General features: G+C 43.1%; 1 protein-coding gene across 1 annotated transcript in view; it reads left to right on the top strand.

Annotated features, from left to right (window-relative positions):
* LOC142399479 (epidermal retinol dehydrogenase 2-like) overlaps window positions 1-14,312 on the top strand; it is a 65,700-nt gene extending 51,388 nt beyond the window's left edge. Inside the window, exon 7 of the mRNA XM_075484187.1 lies at window positions 12,916-14,312. Within this exon, the coding sequence (XP_075340302.1) occupies window positions 12,916-13,012 (97 nt within the window). The 3' untranslated portion in view covers window positions 13,013-14,312. The remainder of the gene's footprint in view (window positions 1-12,915) is intronic.
* The last annotated feature ends 3,760 nt before the right edge of the window (window positions 14,313-18,072 follow it).

The raw sequence follows: 18,072 nt of genomic DNA, 5'->3' as shown, positions 1-18,072 counted from the left end.
CCCCAAACCGGAAGTGAGGTCATATCTTGGCAACCATTTGATATCATGACGTCAAACTTATAACACAGACTCAAGACTGGTAAGGTAAGAGGCCCAAGAAGTTTGGTGACGTTCGGCCTATAGGTGGCGCTATATGTAGCAAAAATGCATTTTTGCTCATATCTTTGGACCCCTTGGTCCACATTTCACAAATGAGGTACCAGTAGAATCCCTGGATAAGGACGAGGTCAACACACTTAATGACGTCATTTGCGCCATCTTGGATTGTCCGCCATTTTGAATTTAATCAAAAACCTTCAAAACGCATTTCAGGCCACTAAAATTGTCCAATCTCCACGAGACTTGGCACATAGAATCTTCAGACCAAGCCGCAAATAAGTTATTATGTGGATTTTTTTATTTCACTTCCGTGTAACCGCGGCAGCCAATCAAACTCCATGCCGACGCGCAAATGGGACATTTGGCCGTATCTCTGCGATGCATTGATATATAGATGCTAAACTTGGTGCATGGACTCACGACGCCTTCCTGAGCGGCCCAAGCCTTCCCTATTGTGCCATTCTGCTAGGACCCCCACATCGCTGCTTGCAGCTATATTTGGGGGCCTAGCAGCGAAGCTGCGAAGGCACCCATTGTGTTAGTAGCTTTTCTTATTATTATTATCGATCTACTTTCTTCTGCAATTGAAGTCTATGGCAGCCCCATGAACGCTATGGTAAAAAGTTGTGAAATTTTGCACACGTAATCAGCCAAGTGCCAAAGCCAAAGTCAAGAATTTTCATGACCCAAGAGCTTACTCTCTAGCGCCACCAACACGCCAAAGTTCAAAGTGCATTCAGCCTAATAACTTTGGACTACTTGGTCCAAATTTCACAAATGAGGCATCGTTGGAATCCTTGGATCATGACGAGTCCAACGCACCCTATGACGTCAATTTGCGTATACTTAGATTTTCCGCCATTTTGAATTTGATCAAAAAGCTTAAAAAAGCATTTCAGGTCACAGAGATTGTCCAATTATCACGAAACTTGGCACATAGACTCTTAAGACCAAGCCGCACAAAAGTTATCGTGTGGAATTTTTAATTAGGCTTCCATTTTTTCATAAAAGCCAATCAAACTCGAGGTTGACGCCCCCAAACCGGAAGTGAGGTCATATCTTGGCAACCATTTGATATTATGACGTCAAACTTCTAACACAGACTCAAGACCACTAAGGTAAGAGGCCCAAGAAGTTTGATGACGTTTGGCCAATAGGTGGCGCTATAAGCAGCTAAAATGCATTTTTGCTCATATCTTTGGAGCCCTTGGTCCAAATGTCACAAATGAGGTATCATTTTAATCCCTCGATATAGTCGAGGTCAACGCACCTCATGACGTCATCAGCGCCATCTTGGATTTACCGCCATTTTGAATTTAATCGAAAACCTTAAAAAAGCATTTCAGGCCACGCAGATTGCCTAATCATCACAGGACTTGGTACATAGAATCTTCAGACCAAGCCGCACATAAGTTATTACGTGGATTTTTTTATTACACTTCCGTTTACCCGCGGCAGCCAATCAAACTCTACGCCGACACGCAAACGGGACATTTGGCCATATCTCTGCAATGCATTGATGTATCGAGGCCAAACTTGGTGCATGGTCTCACGAAGCCTTCCTGAGCAGCCCAAGCCTTCCCTATTGTGCCATTCTGCTAGGCCCCCATATCGCTGCTTGCAGCTATATTTGGGGGTCCTAGCAGCGAAGCTGCAGGAACCCATTGTGTTAGTAGCTTTTCTTATTATTATTGATCCGTTTCTGCTGCAATTGAAGTCTATGGCAGCCCCATGAACGCTATGCGAGAAATTTGTGAAATTTGGCACACGTAATCAGCCAAGTGCCAAAGCCAAAGTCAAGAATTTTCATGCCCCAAGAGCTTACTCTCTAGCGCCACCAACATGCCAAAGTTCAAAGTGCATTCAGCCTAATAACTTTGGACTACTTTGTCCAAATTTCACAAATAAGGCATCGTTGGAATCCTTGGATCATGACGAGTCCAACGCACCCTATGACGTCAATTTGCGTATACTTAGATTTTCCGCCATTTTGAATTTTATCAAAAAGCTTAAAAAAGCATTTCAGATCACACAAATTGTCAAATCGTCACGAAACTTGGCATATAGACTCTTCAGACCAAGCCGCACAAAAGTTATCGTGTGGAATTTTTAATTAGGCTTCCGATTTTCCATAAAACCCAATCAAACTCGAGGTTGACGCCCCCAAACCGGAAGTGAGGCCATATCTTGGCAACCATTTGATATTATGACGTCAAACTTATAACACAGACTCAAGACCAAGATGGTAAGAGGCCGAGGAAGTTTGGTGATGTTTGGCCTATAGGTGGCGCTATATGTAGCCAAAATGCATTTTTGCCCATATCTTTGGACCATTTGGTCCAAATGTCACAAATGAGGTACCAATGGAATCCCTGGATGCAGCCGAGGTCAATGCACGTCATGACGTCATGAGCGCCATCTTGGATTGTCCGCCATTTTGAATTTAATCGAAAACCTTCAAAAAGCATTTCAGGCCTCTGAGAGTGTCCAATCTCGACGGAACTTGGCAAATAGAATCTTCAGACCAAGCAGCACATAAGGTATCATGTGGATTTTTTTATTTCACTTCCGTGTAACCGCGGCAGCCAATCAAACTCCACGCCGACGCGCAAATGGGACATTTGGCCGTATCTCTGCGATGCATTGATGTATCGATGCCAAACTTGGTGCATGGACTCACGCCGCCTTCCTGAGCAGCCCAAGCCTTGCCTATTGTGCCATTCTGCTAGGACCCCCACATCGCTGCTTGCAGCTATATTTATTATTATTATTAATCCGTTTCCGCTGCAATTGAAGTCTATGGCAGCCCCATGAACGCTATGGTAAAAAGTTGTGAAATTTGGCACACCTAATCAGCCAAGTGCCAAAACCAAAGTCAAGAATTTTCATGCCCCAAGAGCTTACTCTCTAGCGCCACCAACACGTCAAAGTTCAAAGTGCATTAAGCCTAATAACTTTGGACTACTTGGTCCAAATTTCACAAATGAGGCATCGTTGGAATCCTTGGATCATGACGAGTCCAACGCACCCTACGACGTCAATTTGCGTATGCCTAGATTTTCCGCCATTTTGAATTTTATCAAAAAGCTTAAAAAAGCATTTCAGGTCACAGAGATTGTCCAATTTACACGAAACTTGGCACATAGACTCTTAAGACCAAGCCGCACAAAAGTTATCCAAGGGAATTTTTAATTAGGCTTCCATTTTTCCATAAAAGCCAATCAAATTCGACGTTGACGCCCCCAAACCGGAAGTGAGGCCATATCTTGGTAACCATTTGATGTTATGATGTCAAACTTATAACACAGACTTACGACCAAGATGGTAAGAGGCCCAAGAAGTTTGGTGACGTTCGGCCTATAGGTGGCGCTATATGTAGCCAAAATGCATTTTTGCTCATAACTTTGGACCCCTTGGTCCAAATGTCACAAATGAGGTACCAATGGAATCCCTGGATGCAGCCGAGGTCAATGCACGTCATGACGTCATGAGCGCCATCTTGGATTGTCCGCCATTTTGAATTTAATCGAAAACCTTCAAAAAGCATTTCAGGCCACTGAGATTGTCCAATCTCGACGGAACTTGGCAAATACAATCTTCAGACCAAGCCGCACATAAGTTATCATGTGGATTTTTTTACTTCACTTCCGTGTAACCGCGACAGCCAATCAAACTCTACGCCGATGCGTAAACGGGACATTTGGCCGTATCTCTGCGATGCATTGATGTATCGATGCCAAACTTGTTGCATGGACTCAAGACGCCTTCCTGAGCAGCCCAAGCCTTGCCTATTGGGCCATTCTGCTAGGACCCCCACATTGCTGCTTGCAGCTATATTTATTATTGGGGGTCCTAGCAGCGAAGCTGCAGGAACCCATTGAGTTAGTAGCTTTTCCTATTATTGGGGGTCCTAGCAGCGAAGCTGCAGGAACCCATTGAGTTAGTAGCTTTTCCTATTATTATTATTAATCCGTTTCTGCTGCAATTGAAGTCTATGGCAGCCCCATGAACGCTATGGTAAAAAGTTGTGAAATTTGGCACACTTAATTAGCCAAGTGCCAATCACAAACTCAAGAATTTTCATGGCCCAAGAGCTTACTCTCTAGCGCCACCAACACGCCAAAGTTCAAAGTGCATTCAGCCTAATAACTTTTGACTACTTGGTCCAAATTTCACAAACAAGACATCATTGGAATCCTTGGATCATGACGAGTCCAACGCACCCTATGACGTCAATTTGCGTATACCTAGATTTTCCGCCATTTTGAATTTTATCAAAAAGCTTAAAAAAGCATTTCAGGTCACAGAGATTGTCCAATTTTCACGAAACTTGGCACATAGACTCTTAAGACGAAGCCGCACAAAAGTTATCGTGTGGAATTTTTAATTAGGCTTCCAATTTTCCATAAAATTCAATCAAACTCGAGGTTGACGCCCCCAAACCGGAAGTGAGGTCATATCTTGGCAACCATTTGATATCATGACGTCAAACTTATGCCACAGACTCAAGACTGCTAAGGTAAGAGGCCCAAGAAGTTTGGTTACGTTCGGCCTATAGGTGGCGCTATATGTAGCAAAAATGCATTTTTGCCCATATCTTTGGACCACTTGGTCCAAATGTCACAAATGAGGTACCAATGGAATCCCTCGATGAAGTCAAGGTCAGTGCACATCATGACGTCATGAGCGCCATCTTGAATTGTCCGCCATTTTGAATTTAATCAAAAACCTCCAAAAAGCATTTCAGGCCACTGAGATTGTCCAATCTCAACGGAACTTGGCACATAGAATCTTCAGACCAAGCCGCACATAAGTTATCATGTGGATTTTTTTTACTTCACTTCCGCGTAACCGCGGCAGCCAATCAAACTCCACGCCGACGCGCAAATGGGACATTTGGCCGTATCTCTGCGATGCATTGATGTATCGATGCCAAACTTGGTGCATGGACTCACGACGCCTTCCTGAGCAGCCCAAGCCTTCCCCATTGTGCCATTCTGCTAGGACCCCCACATCGCTGCTTGCAGCTATATTTGGGGGTCCTAGCAGCGAAGCTGCAGGAACCCATTGAGTTAGTAGCTTTTCCTATTATTATTATTAATCCGTTTCTGCTGCAATTGAAGTCTATGGCAGCCCCATGAACGCTATGGTAAAAAGTTGTGAAATTTGGCACACTTAATCAGCCAAGGGCCAAAATGAAACTCAAGAATTTTCATGGCCCAAGAGCTTACTCTCTAGCGCCACCAACACGCCAAAGTTCAAAGTGCATTCAGCCTAATAACTTTTGAATACTTGGCCCAAATTTCATAAACAAGACATCATTGGAATCCTTGGATTATGACGAGTCCAACGCACCCTATGACGTCAATTTGCGTATGCCTAGATTTTCCGCCATTTTGAATTTTATCAAAAAGCTTAAAAAAGCATTTCAGGTCACACAGATTGTCAAATCTTCACGAAACTTGGCACATAGACTCTTAGGAACAAGCCGCACAAAAGTTATCATGTGGAATTTTTAATTAGGCTTCCATTTTTCCATAAAAGCCAATCAAACTCGAGGTTGACGCCCCCAAACCGGAAGTGAGGTCATATCTTGGCAACCATTTGATGTTATGACGTCAAACTTACAACACAGACTCAAGACTGCAAAGGTAAGAGGCCCAAGAAGTTTGGTGACGTTCGGCCTATAGGTGGCGCTATATGTAGCCAAAATGCATTTTTGCCCATATCTTTGGACCACTTGGTCCAAATGTCACAAATGAGGTACCAGTGGAATCCCTGGATGCAGCCGAGGTCAATGCACATCATGACGTCATCAGCTCCATCTTGGAATGTCCGCCATGTTGAATTTAATCGAAAACCTTCAAAAAGCATTTCAGGCCTCTGAGAGTGTCCAATCTCGACGGAACTTGGCAAATAGAATCTTCAGACCAAGCCGCACATAAGTTATCATGTGGATTTTTTTATTTCACTTCCGTGTAACCGCGGCAGCCAATCAAACTCCATCCCGACGCGCAAATGGGACATTTGGCCGTATCTCTGCGATGCATGGATGTATCGATGCCAAACTTGGTGCATGAACTCACGACGCCTTCCTGAGCGTTCCAAGCCTTGCCTATTGTGCCATTCTGCTAGGACCCCCACATCGCTGCTTGCAGCTATATTTATTATTATTATTCTTCAATTTCTGCTGCAATTGAAGTCTATGGCAGCCCCATGAACGCTATGGTAAAAAGTTGTGAAATTTGGCACACTTAATTAGCCAAGTGCCAAAGCCAAAGTCAAGAATTTTCATGCCCCAAGAGCTTACTCTCTAGCGCCACCAACACGTCAAAGTTCAAAGTCTATTAAGCCTAATAACTTTGGACTCCATGGTCCAAATTTCACAAATAAGGCATCCTTGGAATCCTTGGATCATGACGAGTCCAACGCACCCTATGACGTCAATTTGCGTATACCTAGATTTTCCGCCATTTTGAATTTTATCAAAAAGCTTGAAAAAGCATTTCAGGTCACAGAGATTGTCCAATTTTCACGAAACTTGGCACATAGACTCTTAAGACCAAGCCGCACAAAAGTTATCGTGTGGAATTTTTAATTAGGCTTCCATTTTTCCATAAAAGCCAATCAAACTCGAGGTTGACGCCCCCAAACCGGAAGTGAGGTCATATCTTGGCAACCATTTGATATCATGACGTCAAACTTATGACACAGACTCAAGACTGCTAAGGTAAGATGCCCAAGAAGTTTGGTGACGTTCGGCCTATAGGTGGCGCTATATGTAGCAAAAATGCATTTTTGCCCATATCTTTGGACCACTTGGTCCAAATGTCACAAATGAGGTATCAGTAGAATCCCTGGATGAAGCCAAGGTCAAGGCACATCATGACGTCATGAGCGCCATCTTGAATTGTCCGCCATTTTGAATTTAATCAAAAACCTCCAAAAAGCATTTCAGGCCACTGAGATTGTCCAATCTCAACGGAACTTGGCAAATAGGATCTTCAGACGAAGCCGCACATAAGTTGTCATGTGGATTTTTTTTATTTCACTTCCATGTAACCGCGGCAGCCAATCAAACTCCATGCCGACGCGCAAATGGGACATTTGGCCGTATCTCTGCGATGCATTGATGTATCGATGCCAAACTTGGTACATGGACTCACGACGCCTTCCTGAGCAGCCCAAGCCTTCCCTATTGTGCCATTCTGCTAGGACCCCCACATCGCTGCTTGCAGCTATATTTATTATTATTATTAATCCGTTTCCGCTGCAATTGAAGTCTATGGCAGCCCCATGAACGCTATGGTAAAAAGTTGTGAAATTTGGCACACCTAATCAGCCAAGTGCCAAAACCAAAGTCAAGAATTTTCATGCCCCAAGAGCTTACTCTCTAGCGCCACCAACACGTCAAAGTTCAAAGTGCATTAAGCCTAATAACTTTGGACTACTTGGTCCAAATTTCACAAATGAGGCATCGTTGGAATCCTTGGATCATGACGAGTCCAACGCACCCTACGACGTCAATTTGCGTATGCCTAGATTTTCCGCCATTTTGAATTTTATCAAAAAGCTTAAAAAAGCATTTCAGGTCACAGAGATTGTCCAATTTACACGAAACTTGGCACATAGACTCTTAAGACCAAGCCGCACAAAAGTTATCCAAGGGAATTTTTAATTAGGCTTCCATTTTTCCATAAAAGCCAATCAAATTCGACGTTGACGCCCCCAAACCGGAAGTGAGGCCATATCTTGGTAACCATTTGATGTTATGATGTCAAACTTATAACACAGACTTACGACCAAGATGGTAAGAGGCCCAAGAAGTTTGGTGACGTTCGGCCTATAGGTGGCGCTATATGTAGCCAAAATGCATTTTTGCTCATAACTTTGGACCCCTTGGTCCAAATGTCACAAATGAGGTACCAATGGAATCCCTGGATGCAGCCGAGGTCAATGCACGTCATGACGTCATGAGCGCCATCTTGGATTGTCCGCCATTTTGAATTTAATCGAAAACCTTCAAAAAGCATTTCAGGCCACTGAGATTGTCCAATCTCGACGGAACTTGGCAAATACAATCTTCAGACCAAGCCGCACATAAGTTATCATGTGGATTTTTTTACTTCACTTCCGTGTAACCGCGACAGCCAATCAAACTCTACGCCGATGCGTAAACGGGACATTTGGCCGTATCTCTGCGATGCATTGATGTATCGATGCCAAACTTGTTGCATGGACTCAAGACGCCTTCCTGAGCAGCCCAAGCCTTGCCTATTGGGCCATTCTGCTAGGACCCCCACATTGCTGCTTGCAGCTATATTTATTCCTCTACTTTCCGCTGCAATTGAAGTCTATGGCAGCCCCATGAACGCTATGGTAAAAAGTTGTGAAATTTGGCACACGTAATCAGCCAAGTGCCAAAGCCAAAGTCAAGAAATTTCATGCCCCAAGACCTTACTCTCTAGCGCCACCAACACGCCAAAGTTCAAAGTGCATTCAGCCTCATAACTTTGGACTACTTGGTCCAAATTTCACAAATGAGGCATCATTGGAATTCTTGGATCATGACGAGTCCAACTATGTCGTCAATTTGCGTATACTTAGATTTTCCGCCATTTTGAATTTTATCAAAAAGCTTAAAAAAGCATTTCAGGTCACAGAGATTATCCAAAAAGTTATCATGTGGAATTTTTAATTAGGCTTCCATTTTTCCATAAAAGCCAATCAAACTCAAGGTTGACGCCCCCAAACCGGAAGTGAGGTCATATCTTGGCAACCATTTGATATCATGACGTCAAACTTATAACACAGACTCAAGATTGCTAAGGTAAGAGGCCCAAGAAGTTTGGTGACGTTCGGCCTATAGGTGGCGCTATATGTAGCAAAAATGCATTTTTGCTCATATCTTTGGACCCCTTGGTCCACATTTCACAAATGAGGTAACACTAGAGTCCCTGGATAAGGACGAGGTCAACACACTTAATGACGTCATTTGTGCAATCTTGGATTGTCCGCCATTTTGAATTTAATCAAAAACCTTCAAAACGCATTTCAGGCCACTAAGATTGTCCAATCTCGACGGAACTTGGCACATAGAATCTTCAGACCAAGCCGCACATAAGTTATTATGTGGATTTTTTTATTTCACTTCCGTGTAACCGCGGCAGCCAATCAAACTCCATGCCAACGAGCAAATGGGACATTTGGCCGTATCTCTGCGATGCATTGATGTATCGATGCCAAACTTGGTGCATGGACTCACGACGCCTTCCTGAGCGGCCCAAGCCTTCCCTATTGTGCCATTCTGCTAGGACCCCCACATCGCTGCTTGCAGCTATATTTATTTTTAGGACTGGGCAACGATTAAAATGTTTAATGTAATTAATCACATGATTTCCCTGATTAATCACGATTAATCGCATTTGTACACAGAATCCAAAAATGAATCCAAAAGTAGCGTATAGCTTTTAGCATTATTTTAAATGTGCTGCCATATGAATGAAAGTGCCATAAGATTTGTTGTGCAAACACACTTTTAACATCAGCATCTTTCTGTAGTTTTCATATAGAAGCCTCGCTCCACTGGGGCCTATTTCTGCTACCATTAGGCAACAGGTTGGGGTGCAAACTGGACGGGTCACCAGTCCATTACAGGGCCAATATGCAAAGCCTTTTTCTTATATATGCAATTTAATCTTGCATTTTTTTCTTGTGCATAGGTCCAAGTGATGGTGAGTGTGTCCTTCACCAGCCCTCTTTGACCCTCTAATCTAAGTAGGGATGTCCCGATCAGGTTTTTTGCCCCCCGAGTCATTTGATTTTGAGTATCTGCCGATGCCGAGTCCCGATCCGATACTTCTCCAGGACATTAAAAAAATGAAGAACGGCAAAGAAACAGATCCAGGATGTCCCTGATTTTTTTTTTATTAACTTATTTTATCATTTGACACTTATAAACACAGCACTTCTGTGAGATAGCTTGAACAAAAAAAGTAATCAAGTAATAAACAAATTCTTCACGTTGTAGTTTAGTGCAACAATGTCTGATATAAAAACGAGCAGCAGCTCAACTTAGCTGGCAGGCATGTAAACAAATAAGCAAATAAAAGTGCCACAGTGTTGCTCCTCATCCTGACTGAAAGCGAGCGATTGATAAAAAGTGATTAGAATGTTTACTTTTCAATCAGCCTGTCCTGACATGCCGCGGGCGATGTCGATCAACCCTGATAAAATCGCCCGCTCTGCCTCTATCTGGACGTCATTTTGCCCCTGTCCCTGTCCCGCCCCTAAACACTTCTTATTGGTTGAAATGAACACGCTGCTTCCTGTTGACAGGCTAGTTAGCAACAGGTCAGCATCACTCAGGGAATAATGGACGAGGAGAAGCTGATCTTTACCGTGGAACAGCACCCAATGGTTTATGACCCCAAACACCCGTACAACAAAGATCTGAACCGAAGGGCAAAGTATGGGCGGCATTCGCCAGAGAACTCGTGTTTCAAGTGGTACTGTCTGAACCAATAGAATCACTCCCCACAAAATCGTCCCGCTGCATATCAGGACTCCCTCGCGAAATTTCGTCATCGTATCGTGTCCGTTTCGCTCGCTTTTAGTCAGGATGAGATGTTATAAAATAAGGCAGTAATGGGCTTTAACTGCACTCCTAATTCTTCCTCTCCTCCTCTGGCTTCACAGAAGGAAATGTACGTTTTTCTTGATGAAAACCAACATCTCTACCTTGTCAGGTTTGAGCCTGTTCCTGTTCTCATCAAGCATGTTAGACATGCCTTTACCACCTCTTGAAATCCCAAGTTTGCATATGTCACAGTTTGCAATCGCAACGTTTTTATCATCCACTTTAAAATACCTCCACACCGCGGACATTCGGCCCCCAGCTTCAAGCTGTGTTCTGCTTCACTTTACGGCAGCAAAGTGACGTCACGCCGCATGTTTCTGTGTGGAGCTGAGACCAGAGACATAAAAATTTGGCGAGTTCTGATTATTGTAGTTGGGGATATACACCTTCCTCAGTCTAAATAAATGCAATGTGGGGGCCGCGCTGATACGTCAGCTCCAATCGGCAGCGTCAGTCTATGGTTGAGCCGGTCTGACTCTGTACCACCACATAACAGGAAATACTAAGCTGTTATTTTTTCCCATTTGTTTTGAAATATTATAGTTCTGATAAAATAAATAATGAGAATAAATATATAGATAGGCTATATATCACAGCTGGTGCTGGTGTGTTGGGCCAGTGCCATGCACCTCATCCAGTGCTCTGGATTGCCCCCCAGTCCCAGCAGGACCCTGCCAGCAATAGAGCCAGCCAGGGCATGAGCCCCCCCAACCCCAGGGGCAACAGGAAAAAGGACCAGCCCAGAATCCAGCAAAGGCACCAGCCAGGACATCCTGAGTAAACCAGCGGCCCAGCGAGTATGGTACGGAGTGTAGCTCCACCTCTGCTGCTGCTGCCTCCACACTGCCCAGCTGCACCTCCACCTCTGCTGCTGCTGCCTCCATACTGCCCAGCTGCACCTCCACCTCTGCTGCTGCTGCCTCCATACTGCCCAGCTGCACCTCCACCTCTGCTGCTGCTGCCTCCATACTGCCCAGCTGCACCTCCACCTCTGCTGCTGCTGCCTCCATACTGCCCAGCTGCACCTCCACCTCTACCTCTGCTGCTGCTGCCTCCACACTGCCCAGCTGCACCTCCACCTCTGCTGCTGCTGCCTCCATACTGCCCAGCTGCACCTCCACCTCTGCTGCTGCTGCCTCCACACTGCCCAGCTGCACCTCCACCTCTGCTGCTGCTGCCTCCACACTGCCCAGCTGCACCTCCACCTCTACCTCTGCTGCTGCTGCCTCCACACTGCCCAGCTGCACCTCCACCTCTGCTGCTGCTGCCTCCATACTGCCCAGCTGCACCTCCACCTCTGCACCTCCACCTCTGCTGCTGCTGCCTCCACACTGCCCAGCTGCACCTCCACCTCTGCTGCTGCTGCCTCCATACTGCCCAGCTGCACCTCCACCTCTGCTGCTGCTGCCTCCATACTGCCCAGCTGCACCTCCACCTCTGCTGCTGCTGCCTCCATACTGCCCAGCTGCACCTCCACCTCTGCTGCTGCTGCCTCCATACTGCCCAGCTGCACCTCCACCTCTGCTGCTGCTGCCTCCATACTGCCCAGCTGCACCTCCACCTCTGCTGCTGCTGCCTCCACACTGCCCAGCTGCACCTCCACCTCTGCACCTCCACCTCTGCTGCTGCTGCCTCCATACTGCCCAGCTGCACCTCCACCTCTACCTCTGCTGCTGCTGCCTCCACACTGCCCAGCTGCACCTCCACCTCTGCTGCTGCTGCCTCCACACTGCCCAGCTGCACCTCCACCTCTGCTGCTGCACCTCCACCTCTGCTGCTGCTGCCTCCACACTGCCCAGCTGCACCTCCACCTCTGCTGCTGCTGCCTCCACACTGCCCAGCTGCACCTCCACCTGATCTTTCCACATTGACGTATGTGAAGTGGACGGAGGATTTCTGCTCCACAGACCAACCAGACCCAGTGTATTTGACGTGGAATCCATTCATGTGTGTTACCACTGGGGCCTTTGTAGTTTAATGCAGGCACCGCAGTGAGATGGAACACCCACAGAGGCCATCAGACACTATTTTTTACAATGATGTCTGAACAAGCCCCAAACTTTGTCTGGAGTAGAATTTTAAGTTAGAAATGTGTTCTTTCAACTGTGTGAATGTTATTTTCTACTCTGTGATTCTGTGTTAATAAGCAGCATCTTTCTTTGCATTTCTCTTTCCAGCATCCTACCAATGAAGCAGGGCATTCTGCTGGGCCAATACTTGGGAGCATTCAGCCTCATGGACGACTTTAGGGGACGCTCCAAAAAACTGGAGTGAAAAGGAGGAGAATCCGAATCATGACTGAAGTGGAGGGATATATTAAAACCATCCAGTGAAGTGCTTTGACTTTTCTCTGTAGCTCATATCATATGACTTCCCCTGATATATTTGTTCTTACATTCTATCATCATTAGTAAAAATATCTTACTTTTGACAAAAAATAAATTGCTTATTAAAAAACAGCAGATCGGCAGAAAATGCCCTTTTAAAAAAAAAAAAAAAAAAAACTTTCAATAATGCCATGAGAATGTGTTCTTAGGGATACTTCTGGCAGCCAATGCTCTTGCACAATTCTATGAAAAAAAATTCCCTCATTCTTTTTCTTCATTGACATAATGAATCGAGTCTTTTAAGGTGTGTTTCATCATTGTAGATACTTGACACAAAGGCTCATTCACTTTCACTTTCACCTGCTATACCGTACAAACTATAAAGAGGAATCACAAAGGGCAAAGGGGCATAAGGCTGCAGATGTATTTTGGACTCTACTTGAACACGATGTGCTTCATAATTATGTGATCGATATTCAATAACCGTACACAATGACAACTTATTATATAAAAAAATAAAATAAATGAAGACCGAAACATTATTGTTTCCTGTTTGGATGAAATTTGTTTCCAGTAATTTAATCGTGTTATTATGCTTTGGCTAAAATTGCTCTGCGCTGGAATGAGCTAGATATACAAAAACTTACCCCAGCAGCTAAAAGTGCACGTGCAATCTGTTCTTCTAAGGCACAGCACATCTGGCCACATGTCAGTGCTGTTATAATCTATACGCTGTAATTAAAGATCAAAGTCACCTAATCTCAGAAAAACTACACACCATAGATCCAGTCACAGGTAAAAAAAAAAAAAAAAAAGCCTCTGCCCACTTTTTCTACCATACTGATTCTGATCTAATTTGCATACACTGAACAACAATAATGTGACTGATAATCTGCTTTTTTGGTTTTCAATGTATCCACATTGCTTTAGGTAAACGGTATTATGGGATTTGGATACAAAATTGTATTTTAATTGATCAAGATGAGTCAAACCATCTGGCTACCATTAACAAAAACTACAACTCAATAGTTGACTAACATTAGGTCATAGATTTTTGCCAATGTGTTTAGCATGTGTAGAAACAGATGGGCCAAATCATTTCAAGGTTGATCTCGAGGTTTCACTGTATACTGGAAGATCTGCTGTATGGTTCCATTTTGGTACACATAATCAAGGTGTATGTGTATGTGTCACATAATCAAGTCTTCCAAAGTGTACCAAAATAAAATAATACCATATTAACTGATGCATGGGGACGTGGCTTATTCATCATTTGGTGTATATTTAAGCTTTTTCATTATTTGCGGATTGCATGAACTGTATACAGACTTTTTTTTTTTTTTTTTAATGATTTAAAGAGCCTGGCAGTACTATGATTTAACAATTAAGTTGAAGTTAAGTCCAAGGCACACACACAATAAGTCTGGTTGATGTGAAAGCTTACATATGGTTTGAGCTTAAAGTGCTCTTCAAAAAGCATCTCCAACAATTCTAAGTTAATTTGTGACAGTGACATCTCTAATTTGGATTTTAATGTAATTAACAACTAATTTGCTATGTAACTTTGTACTGTAAGCAATTCTTCTATAAATGAACAAGGTCAGTTCAAGTAATAACAGACCAGAATTGAACTTACAGGATAATAAAGTCCTGAAAACAAGAGCAGTCATGGGGAAACAAATTTAAAGATCATAACAAGGCAAAGCTATCTGGTAATAGTATGGTAACCTTCCAAAGATAAAATAGGATGTTTTAATAAGAAAAAGGGTATAAATGTAGTAATAACCTAATTATGATGGGGTAATGTAGAATCATGTTCCCATAGTATATAGGTTACAATCAACCTACCTAAGATGGCATGAAAGAGGTCAAAGCTGGTAATTAACATATTAGAGTGTGATAACACTAAAGAAATTGAGTTTTTGTTGCTGCTGCCAAATACCTGGAAAAACTTGTGGTAGTTATGTAATAATCATGATTCAGGGCTGCAAAGGGATGAAGTGCCTGATTCTATTTCATTTCATGCTAATATTATATTAAGCCAAACATCAAGAGGTAAAATGATTACCTGGAAACACTTGAAGGAGTTTAATGTAATAACCATGAATCAGGGCTGCAAAACAATTAAGCTTTCTGTTTCTCTTTACTTTAATGGTAACATTACACTGAATCAAGCATTGATGCATAATAAATAGCTTAACATTATGCATTTATTAAACTTTCCAAATGGATTTCCCTAACCTTCCGTCATTAATTAAACCAAAAATGACACCAGATGATTTGATAAGTAAACTGAACAAGGTACTGTGAAACTGGTTTCCCATTATAAAAACAAAACAACACATCTACTGGACAGTCAAATTTTCCAAAGAAGGCCCAGAAAAAAATGTCAAGACTCTCATTAACCATTTTCAGAATATCTACAGTTATATATATTCTCTGCTCCCCAAATGCCTTCTTCCTCACAGTGTCCAGAGAGCCAGATAAATGGTTACAACCAGGTTTGCATCTACAGTCTGTATGCATGGCTTTCCCAAGAAAGGACAGCTTTCAGCTAGGCCTGTGAAAACAGAGCCAATAACAAGTAACCAGATAAAAAATGTAATTTATTACTTATAAAACTTTAGAACAGTTTGTAGTAAAGGAGTGGGTGCAAAGACCCCCCAAAAATAAAAAATTATAAATAATAAATTATATATAAATACATATATATATATATATATATATATATATTTTGTATAATACAAAATAATAAATTATGAAAAATATAAATACTACTAAATTTTGCAGGATAGATTGGTGACCTGATGAGGCTGCTTTTTGAGAAATCTTTGATAACCCTGCTACATTTGTGAAGGAAGTGAAGAAGTCTCCAGTTCAAGATGGCTTGTTTGCACAAAATGAAAAGCCAGCTACGGAAACCAACCGATTGCATCAAAACATCTCTTTGATTCAATCTCCCTTCCTGAGCATGGACGAGACAACAATTGGGAGAAAAAACTCCTTTGAACAGGAAGAAACGTCCAGTAGAACCGGACTCTGGGGGGGTGGCCATCTGCCTCGACCAGTTGGAGTTTTAGAGGACAGGGCAGAGGGGTCAATAAGCACTATAGCGCCAGGCCAGGAACACCTGCTGAGAAAAAGAAATGTGAGTCAATGACAATAATGTCTCATGTACATTGGGAGTTAAGAGAACATATTGAAGAAATGTGCATCATCCCCCAGCAGTCTAGGCATATAGCAGTTTAACTAAGGTATGTTTCAGGATCACCCGAGCCATCCCTTGGAGTATAGAGAACAAAGGATATATACGGTGAAGAGCTGAAAATGACAATACATAGCATTGCTATAACTGTTTGTATTTAACCGATTTAAATAAATTTAGCATCAGTATAACACCTGCTCTTAAGATGATGGATGCTAGCGTGTCACCCCTCTACTTTAAGGGCATATCTGAAGTAGGTGACTGTGTTCATTGTCTTTGGTTGCAGCTACAATGTAACTGGTCGGACTTTGTGGTTGAACTGTCTGGCATTTTTTCTGACACAAAAGACTATTCAGGCTGCTGACTTTTGTTGCCATAACAACTGATCAGGTTTTTAATACTCTTGGCATGGCGTAGGGCAGGAGGCGTTCTTATTCCAAAGGAAAAAGAGTCCTCGGACCTGAGTCTCTCCTAAATGTAGAGGGGAAGATTTTCTTGATGTGACAGGGGTAGTGGGTAATTAAGGCCAGGTGTGTCTAATTCCCAGGACACACACTAGTACAGTGTTTCTCAAATCCGGTCCTCGGGACCCACTGCCCTGCATGTTTTCGATGTTTCCCTCCTCCAGCACACCTGATTCAAATGAATGGCTCCTGATCCAGCCACTGCAGAGCTTGATGACGAGTTGATCGAGTTGCTCGTCATACTTTATTATAGACAGCCATATAAGGCACATATTGCATCAAGTTGCCAAGTCTTAACACATGTATATCCATCCAACATTTCTCTTATTCTGCAGGAGAGGTCAATGGTGTCCTGCTTGGGGACAGAGGCTATGCATGCTGGCCGTACCTCCTCACGCCATATCCTGATCCAGGAACAAGGGCGGAGAGGGCATTCCACCATGCACATGCTAAAACAAGGGCACGGATAGAAATGACCTTTGGCCAAATTAAATCCAGGTTCATTGCTTAAAGTTTTCAGGCACCATGGCTGACTTCTGACAGAGCCATCTTAAATTTGATAGTATACTTCATATTTTATACATTTGGTCTTGTGGACAACTTTTCAGGCTCAAGTCTTTTCTTCCTTGAGTCCCTGCAGGTTCCAGTGCCTGAAAGGACTCAGTTTCTCCTGACACAGTGAGGGACCTATACAGGGACACATATTTCCTTTGATCCTTATTGTTGTGACCTTTGAGTTAGAACTTCTTTTCATAATTTAGCATGGACACAGTAGCAGTTTAAGTCAGAGCAAGTGTAAGAAGGCTAAATGGATAGAGATGATTTATAACTTTCCACATGTTAGGTCATGGCACCCCACTGTGAATATAAATATAAAAAACAAATTTCTAACACGTTGCATGAACCGTACAATAATGACAAGTTTGAGTTCAAGTTCTGTTGAATTGTTTAATTATTATTACATGTTTCTCAAGATGTGGAGAGAAAACAGAATTAAATACAGTTCACACCACGACCTTCTCCTTTATCTGATTTCATACTAACGTCCCTCTCCAGTTTCATAATCTCTAGCTTGATCTTTTTTATTTTCAGTTTCTTGTATTCCATATCTAGTTTGGTGCTCTCTTGATTGGACAAACACATTTCTTCAAAGGCTACTTACCACTCTGAAATATGTTCCTGTACTTTACTTTCACCAGGAGACCGAGGCCCTGTACAGGCTCTTGATAAATGCATTTAGGAGATTAATGACTGGATGTGCCACAACTTTCTCCAGCTAAACAAAAACAAAACTGAGGTAATTGTCTTTGGAGCCAAAGAGAAACGATTACAGGTCAC

The sequence above is a fragment of the Odontesthes bonariensis genome, chromosome 14 (genome assembly GCF_027942865.1).
Source record: "Odontesthes bonariensis isolate fOdoBon6 chromosome 14, fOdoBon6.hap1, whole genome shotgun sequence".
Classification (NCBI taxonomy): Eukaryota; Metazoa; Chordata; class Actinopteri; order Atheriniformes; family Atherinopsidae; genus Odontesthes; species Odontesthes bonariensis.
Note: the sequence above shows the minus strand (reverse complement) of the source record. Positions and strands in the feature narration are given on the sequence as shown.